We start from the raw sequence: 8,128 nt of genomic DNA on the forward strand, positions 1-8,128 counted from the left end.
ATATGTTGCTCTCTCTAGCCTCCTGGTTTAGTTTTGCCAACCTTTTTTTTCTAAAGTTTTTGGTGATAAAAAGCCTGTTATTCTTTTTCTGTTCTCATAGTTAAAGTTATAACGCCATTGTAGGTACTGAGGCAGAAAAATGGGAAATACGGTGTTGGTGGTGTTTGCAACGGAGGAGGTGGTGCATCTGCCCTTGTTTTAGAGCTTGTGTAAGCCTTTTTCCATGTTAGGTAAGCCTTTCTCTTTCAATCACTACGCTTAAGTTGGCCTTGTTGCAGCTGAAGATTTAGAGTCAGGCTCGTTGGATACTTGATTTAATCTTTGCGTAATTTAGTTTATTTTGGTTCAGGCTGGATATGAAGAAGGTTGGGAGATGAGAATCTGTTGGCATCAAAGTCCGATGTTTGTTTTGCAATTTCATCTTCATCTTCTCCTCCATTTTTTGGCTTTCTCTAGAATAAACTATAATTGTATTTATCTTCTGAAAGAAATATAGTTGGTTTCTAATATTGTGCACCCTTCTCAAACTGTCTCTCTCTATTACTGGCTGAAAAAAGAAGAAAAAGAAGGAATGAATAAATACAAATAAATAAATATATATATGCGAATAATTGGACAGCCTCATGGGTCACCTGCACCAATCCCTGTTGTCGAGGAGAGCAAGCAAGAAGGCCAAAATGGGATGCTTTTGTTTGTTATTTATTCTATGAAAAATACGAAGCAGAAGTGGGTGGCTGGTACAAACAAGTGATCGAACACATAATGCTACAATTACAAAAGTCAATTTGGTTAACTTGTTTGTGTTATATAGAATATGCATAGTTAGTTTCTATCGCCAAATTCTACAATTGTTTAGATGCTTTGGACAATAAAGTTATAAGCCGATGGTTCATAATTATAAGTTGATAGCCCTCAACAATATTCCAACTATAGATGTCGAAATAGCTCCTAAACTTGTGATAAGCCAGCCTTGTTCATAATCCTTGGTTTGGTTTGGATTGAATTTGGTAGGGTGGCTTTTTTGGACATATCTTATTCTAAATTGTAATTTTATTAAAAAAAAAAAGAAAAAAAGAAAAAAAAAGGAAGTGTAACATGATCTTATACTTTAGCTAACTATATTCCATTTTTAACATTATAATAAGAAGAAAAATCCTCAATTTTATCTATTATTTGAACCAATAATTTACCTATTTCATAATACTGGCAATTTTTCTGAGAGAATAGAGATCACAGGTGGAATTCTAAAGGAATCAGAAAAAAATGAAGAAGAAATGAATAATCATTTCAGATGCATCAGTTGTCAAGCCTTAAAAATTGCAAGCAGCACATTATTTATTTTAATTTTTCCTTTTCTATTTTTTTTGGGTTTAGGACATCTCCTTACAAGCCTCTTTGTTGTACATAAAACGCAGCAGAGAGAGAACAATACTCAAAAAATCAGCACAATGAACACAAATAGTTAGGTCTTGCCGTCACCTGTCTTTTTTCGATGATTGTCCTGAATTCTTCAGAAGTTTTCAACAATACCAACTCTCACAAGCTAGTATTATCTCTTTTTCTCTCTTTAGCATTTCCGTAAGATTAGCGTATTCATATAGGTGTTTGGAAGTGCGATTTTTTTGTACTGAACTTAACTATATATTTTTTGGATTGTGAATATCGAGAAGAAAAACGAGTTTGAGATTATGTTTGGATGATTTACCTATTTCATAATACTGACATGACAGTCTCACCAATTTTTGTAATTTTTCTTTTTAATAAAAACTAATTTAAGAATTAGTTGTAACTATCGCGGTCAATATTCCATAAGATTGTAAGAATTTTTATTTTTATCTTACTCAATTAATAAAGACAAATAATGAGAAGGGGCCGTTTTGTGTACTTGTGCTTCGCTGGAAGTACCAGTCTAAAGGCTAAAAACACAGTTAGGTTGTTCAAACAGGTGGCCTTCCCATCTACAAAATCCCACTCCCTCTCTCTCTCTCTCTGTGTGTCTGTCTCTGTGGAATCAGGGAATAGACGAGAAGGGTAGAGAAGGGGAGGCGAGACGGAGATCTCTCTCCAATCGCACTCATGGCGGTACGTTTTTTTTTTTTTTTTTAAACAAAAGTTTATTGAAGAACAATTCGCATACGTACGTACATGTCTTGTGTTGTCTTTGTGCGTTTGGACGAATTCGATTTCGTGGATATTTATTTGGTTCTTCTTTTGCTTTTGGTCTATCAACTACCATTTCTGTTTGCGTTTTGATTTCTCTGAATGCCTGCTTTCTGTTCCATTTTCAATCCCTTTCACAGATTATGGTATTTGATTTTTCTATATATATATATATATGCAGCAATAACATGTTAATGTATGTGGATCTGTTTGTGAAGTTCTTTGTATACGTTTGTATATGTTTTTCGCTTTGTGTTGGTTGTGTTAGTGGGGTTCTTATCTAGTTTTTTTAAATGGTGGAAATGTAATCAAAATACTAGGCTTTGATGGGTTACGCATCGCTTCAAATTGTTTATCCTATGTGGAGTATTTTTCATCATCTGAGTTCTTGCTTGTAGTTTCATCATGCTTAGAAAAACTGTTCCTCGACATTATTTAATTTATTTTACTTTGTTATTGACATAGTTCATATGATTCTGTGTGATCCTAGCTTTAGTATTTGAGCTACTTTTTCATGTAAGCAAACCAAGTATATTAATATGTCGTAGTGTTACCATATGATGCAGTATCAAGATCCTGCATGTGGGAATTGGCGGATTATTGTAATCAATTCTTGCCATTCCCCCTCGGATCAAGATGGTGGCATGTGAGGCAAAAAAATTTCATCCCTTTTCCCTTTGCTTCTTTGGCCACCTTCCCTCTCTCTCCTCCATGACCCACAGCTGGCCAAGGACCCATGATCGTGAGTCTCCATGGCCATGGGGTAGAGAGGAGGGGAAGCTGGCAGCCATGGAGGAGAGAGGAAGGGAAGCCGGCGGCCAAAGAAGCAAAGGGAAAGGTGTGAAATTTATTGCCCCATGACGTGAATGAATGGCCACAATTTAAGAATTGCAGACCCCTGCTATACTTTAGGTATTGCAGGGGATCTCAATCCCCCCTTTCTCTTTAACGTATATCTATTGGTTTTATTTATTTATGTTATGTATCCTGTTCCATGTTTACTGATTATTCTGCAAGCATCTCCAATATTTCCTTGTATAAAAAGATTTACAATTAGCTTGACTAGCATCTTTATATTAAGGCATGTGAAGCACCATCCTCCTATATTTCATTCATATCTTTGTTTTGGTTGTATTTTCCTTGAATTAATATGTAGGCAGCAAGAAGTTGGGCATATGAGAAGATTGCATTTATCACACGTATCTTATGAAATTTGAATTTCCACAGGAAAAGGGTAAACCATTGCCAAAGTTTGGAGAATGGGATGTCAATGACCCTGCTTCTGCAGAGGGATTCACGGTAATCTTCAACAAGGCTCGGAATGAGAAAAAAACGGGCGGCAAGATTGAATCGCCACCAATGGTTGACTCAAACTATAAGCACGAAGCAGTTCTTGGAAAACCTCACTCTGTAAGTTCCAACTTTGCATATTTCTTATATTGGATGTGCACTCTGGCTTGTATAAAACCTCCCTCAATTTTATGCTTTGAACCTTTTCCCATTTCATACAACTTACTAAAAGCAGGAGGATCGTGTTTGGTTGACAACATAAAGTGTTAATTTGAACGTTCATTATCATAAATTGTTCCATTGCTTTAGAACATCAATTTGGCCTTTGTTTCAAATTAAATCTAAAGCTTTAATTGAATCGCATAAACCCTATAATTTCAAAATTATTGCAATCTGGACCCTTGGTGTGTTTCTGTTGAGCATAAAAAACTGAAATCCATGTAATCTGCACTTAAGACCATTCTTGTAATCTGTAAATCCCTCTATGTGAATTGAAACTCATGGAATGGTTTGCTTATATGCAAAAAATTCTAATAGTTAAACAAGATCAATTCTCAGCCAATATTCTTTTGGTCTTTGTATTGCTTTTTCATACTTAAAATTCAAATCACCCTATCCTTGGTAGCGTTTTCATACTTAAAATTCAAATCACCGAATCCTTGGTATTGGTAATATTCTTACTTTTTGTGTATTTTCACTCTTCCATCTTAATGCCCTCATTTTGGCATAGAACTCATATTGGCTAATTACTAATGTCCCTGATTGATTTTTATGGCCATCTTCTGAGGCTGGTTATGAATGCCAATGATATATACATGCATGATAGAAGATATGCTTAAGAATTGTTTGATGAGACAACCATGTTTCCTTATAATGACACTTGTGGGTTAATACATTGCTTTTTATTTTGATGTTTACAGCAGAAAAAATGGTGTTGCTGCATACAATCTACTTATGCAGAATCTTGAGGCTTCTCTTACCTCTTAATAGCTTGAATATGAAAGCATCGTTTTGTTCATGCCCGAGCTGAAAACATATTCCAGAAGGCTGGAGCTGTATTCAGAAGCTATGATGGATCCTACTGGTTTTGTTTGTTTTGTCCTAAACTTGGTGATAATGTGCTCGTAGAGAAGTTTAAGGAACAATGTTATATTATGGTCAGTATACCGGTTGGTTATTCTTTGGTGCTGCTTCTCTTCTTTATTGAAATCCTATGACTTGGTACACTACTATTTGTGACAATTTGTTTCTTCATTGTTTTGAGTGTATTTGATTTCTTCTTTCCTGGTTAACTGCATAGTTATACCTCATGAGGCTTTCCTATTTCTCTTAAAATAGTTGATGGTGCATCATGGAATCAATAATGTCTATTCCCTTCGTCATATATCAGAACAAACTGCAAAATTATCAAGCAGATATATTTTATATTTTATTTTTTTCCAAATTGAAAATGGTAAGCAGAGCTTGGATAACAATGTCATGCATACGGCTTGTCGAATATTGTGAAGGAATTGTATGAGTCATGTTAAGCTCTATATTGAGTCTTTACTAGGTAAGATTGAATTTTTTTAGTGTGTCTAAGAAGTTATAACCGTAACTTTAACTAGTCCTTTTGAAGTAATAGCATCAAAACTCACCTAATAAAATCTATTATCTCCCTAGTCATAATGCCGCTAGACTCAAATTTAACGGTTGGGATGGCCGTTAAAACCCAAACCACCAATTGGATTAGAACCAAATCGAAAGTGGGTTGGAAGTTGGAACTGCACGGATTTGAACACCCCTACTATTCAAAAAAATCAACTCATATTCAATGTCAATTTAACCATAGATGACACATCTCTTCATTAAATAGGGCAATGGTTACATGATAGTCCATCTTGTGCTAATAATAGATTCATTAAATATGCAACAAACATATCTAAACTTTGAGGACGCTAGCCCCTAGTTTCCGATTAAACAAGCGTTGCAAAAGGTAGACTTGGAGGACGCTGGCCCCAACGAGTGCTACCGATTCAATCACTGCCTTAGGGATTGCTCTCCGGCTCATTCCATCATTAACTGCAACATTATAATAACATAGCATTAATTCAAAGATAAATGAACTTTCACCAAATAATTAAGAACCGGGATCCTGATCTTTTGAAATTACCTTCCCAAATTCCAAGAAATTTGGGACGAGAATAAGAATGGAGGGACTATTTTGATATTTGGTTATGATGTGACATAAAAATGTGAAAATAGTTTCGAGTCATTTGTTAATATTTTTACTTTCTACCCTAAAAAGCATTTAACCAAACGGGCCCAATCATGAGGTAGTACCTATTGCCTGGCGGTGAGTCTCAGCCTTTAACCAATGCTGTTCAAAAACGATGTTGTCAAGGGCTTCCTCCAACTTTGCTATCTGTTCCATCAAGGGGGTGACATGGGCTGCATAGATCAACAACAATTTCTAATCATTATCCAAATGGAGGTTGATAAAATAAATACTAATAATAATAAAAGAAAGAAAGAGGGGTTAAGTAATAAAAAGAAGAAAAAATTAATGATTCTTTTTATTATAGCGTTCATCTCGCGTACATAGAATGCAAATTTAAGAAGCGTTTTTCTAAAAAGCTCACCATCTTGTAAATGCTGTTCAGAGGGCTTCAAGGATTTGAGGTGACCAACATGTACATCAAAGTAAATGGATTCATGGTATGGAGACTTGTTAATGAAACATAAGTGATAAATCCCCTTCGATGGTGCCATAAAACTAATGGTCAAGCTTTTCCTGTCGCGAAAATCTAGAATCTGCTCGCCACTCGGTCCCTTTATCTGATGATAATATCAACACAATAGTGAGATTACTAAAGATTCTATGGTGGATGGATGCAGCACAATGAAAGAAACCGGAGAAATTCAAGGCCAAGTTCTTTATTTTAGCCTTTTTGATCCATGCAAAGGAAAAACGTAAACGTTTTCTAGATGTAATACTTTTTAACCTTCAAGTACCTCAAAAGAACCCGTTCTTGTTCTATGTTCTCCTAATGTAATTACAAATCAAAAGTCTCTGAGTGGTATTTACATGGAATTTGATACAAATTTTGGATATAATTCACCATTCAAAATTAGTTTGCACAAAAAGAGTTCTTAATAACTTATATACACGTGATTAATATTATATTTAACTCGTGTGGTACTTAGAATTATAACGTACATACCATCAAGCTCCACAACTAACTTTCACGGTGTGCCATCTTTTGGGGACTCCACTTTATCGACATAATTGATCAAAGCAAATTCAATGTTTCTCAATAGAGGAAAAAAGTTATGTAGATGTAATACTTTTTAATCATCATGTCAAAGAACCTGATCGATTTGGTTCTATCTTCTCATAATGTAATTACAAATCAAAAGTTTACGAGTGGTCTTTATACAGAATTTGATATAAATTTTAGGTAAAATTCACTCTTAAAAGCCAACTTGTAGTTAAGATTGTGCTTAACCCCATGTGAAATACTTCGGATTATAACATATTACCACACTTCATCGTTGGATCGATGCTAACCCAATGGTAATTCTTTCTCTTTTGACCGCTCCACTCATATATTAATATCCAATAACTTCTAACGGTATGCAACATTTTAACGTTAAATATCCAATATGGCAGATGGTGCGAAATTTCAATTGTGAACTAATTGCAGACCATGAGATGACTATAAGAACAGAAACAGAAAGAAACCATGCATGCATCCTAATCTTCGAGAAGAAAAAAAAAAAAACCCATTATATATATTCTAAAAGCACAAGATCATTTATGAAAACAATGAAAAGAAAATGAAAAAAGAAGAAGAAGATATGTAACATACGACGAGATCGATACCGTCGGCGTTGGCGGAATGATGCCAGGGGGAATTGTCCTTAATGACTACGAAAGAGACATGAAAAGAGTCACCCTCGTACTTGACCCCCTGGGAGAAGCACTCTTCTCCTTCCTCTATCCAAAGCCTTAATCCTTCCGTTCCTCTGCTTCTCAATAATACTAAACACAGCGCCGCCATCGCCACTGCATGTCTCAAACCCCACAACCCCATCTCTTACAACCGTTTGGAAATGGGACGATCAAGTCCAGGTTCACAAAGGACAAACGTTGTCGTTTCTTTTTATTGCATGCCTAGCTGTTTTGTCGTTACTGGGTAAAGACAACGGTGTTGTACAATTTAGATGGAAATGATCTCTCAATTTCCTTCTATTTAGTACATTTTGAAAGGTAGCATTATCCAAAAATTTTTAATGATGGTAGTGTATTAAATGCAATACCCTTCAAAATGCACTAAATAGAAAAAATAGAAAAATTTTGAAATGGAGAGATCCTTTTCCAATTTAGATATGCCACGTGGACATGGTTACATCATAGTTTAGGCTTTGGGGCATGTGAATGTGACGTCTTTCTTTTATATTTTTCTTTTCTAAATTAAGCAATCAAAATATGAACCATTTAATTTAAAAATAGTTAATAAAAATTACTACAAATTTCTTACTTATTATTTATAACATTGTATTATCCCAAATATTTTCATGTTATTTACAAAAGTATTTTGATTCTTATCTACAACGTGCTACAATTTAGGAATCACAAGGCGGGATTCAATGAGAATCTTTTCAGGGAAGGGCGGTGGGTTGGAAGTCTTGAGAC

General features: G+C 35.1%; 2 protein-coding genes and 1 long non-coding RNA gene across 4 annotated transcripts; 2 read left to right on the plus strand and 1 right to left on the minus strand.

Annotated features, from left to right (window-relative positions):
• The first annotated feature begins 8 nt into the window (after positions 1-8).
• On the plus strand, positions 9-509 carry LOC132183201 (uncharacterized). The gene is made up of 2 exons (XR_009440375.1): positions 9-230; positions 350-509. It is a non-coding gene; the product is annotated as an uncharacterized LOC132183201 (long non-coding RNA).
• Positions 510-1,918: 1,409 nt separating this feature from the next.
• Positions 1,919-4,704, plus strand: LOC132181449 (protein NOI4-like). Of its 2 annotated transcripts, none has more exons than XM_059594679.1 (3): positions 1,919-2,082; positions 3,388-3,570; positions 4,374-4,704. In XM_059594679.1, exons 1-3 carry the CDS (start codon positions 2,077-2,079, stop codon positions 4,416-4,418), a joined length of 234 nt encoding a protein of 77 aa, XP_059450662.1. In that variant the 5' UTR covers positions 1,919-2,076; the 3' UTR covers positions 4,419-4,704. The 2 variants fall into 2 exon arrangements, with proteins under 2 accessions (XP_059450662.1, XP_059450661.1); XM_059594678.1 differs by having other exon boundaries at positions 1,925-2,082; positions 4,371-4,704.
• Positions 4,705-5,311: 607 nt separating this feature from the next.
• Positions 5,312-7,592, minus strand: LOC132181448 (transmembrane emp24 domain-containing protein p24beta2-like). The gene is made up of 4 exons (XM_059594677.1): positions 7,302-7,592; positions 6,072-6,267; positions 5,773-5,880; positions 5,312-5,511 (listed from the first exon to the last, which is right to left on the minus strand). The coding sequence occupies exons 1-4, from the start codon at positions 7,524-7,526 to the stop codon at positions 5,372-5,374; spliced, it is 669 nt and encodes a 222-aa protein (XP_059450660.1). The 5' UTR covers positions 7,527-7,592; the 3' UTR covers positions 5,312-5,371.
• Between the last annotated feature and the right edge of the window lie 536 nt (positions 7,593-8,128).

The sequence above is a fragment of the Corylus avellana genome, chromosome ca5, assembly GCF_901000735.1.
Source record: "Corylus avellana chromosome ca5, CavTom2PMs-1.0".
Classification (NCBI taxonomy): Eukaryota; Viridiplantae; Streptophyta; class Magnoliopsida; order Fagales; family Betulaceae; genus Corylus; species Corylus avellana.

What these genes read in the sequence shown, in the direction of transcription:
- LOC132181449 (XM_059594678.1), top strand. An exon ending in TTCTTGGAAAACCTCACTCT is followed by an intron (nt 3,571 to 4,370) that starts GTAAGTTCCAAC and finishes TGATGTTTACAG; the next exon opens with CAGAAAAAATGGTGTTGCTG.
- LOC132181448 (XM_059594677.1), bottom strand. Translation starts at nt 7,526, where the DNA reads ATGGGGTTGTGGGGTTTGAGACATGCAGTGGCGATGGCGGCGCTGTGT. An exon ending in CCGACGGTATCGATCTCGTC is followed by an intron (nt 6,268 to 7,301) that starts GTATGTTACATA and finishes TATTATCATCAG; the next exon opens with ATAAAGGGACCGAGTGGCGA. An exon ending in GACTCACCGCCAGGCAATAG is followed by an intron (nt 5,512 to 5,772) that starts GTACTACCTCAT and finishes ATAATGTTGCAG; the next exon opens with TTAATGATGGAATGAGCCGG.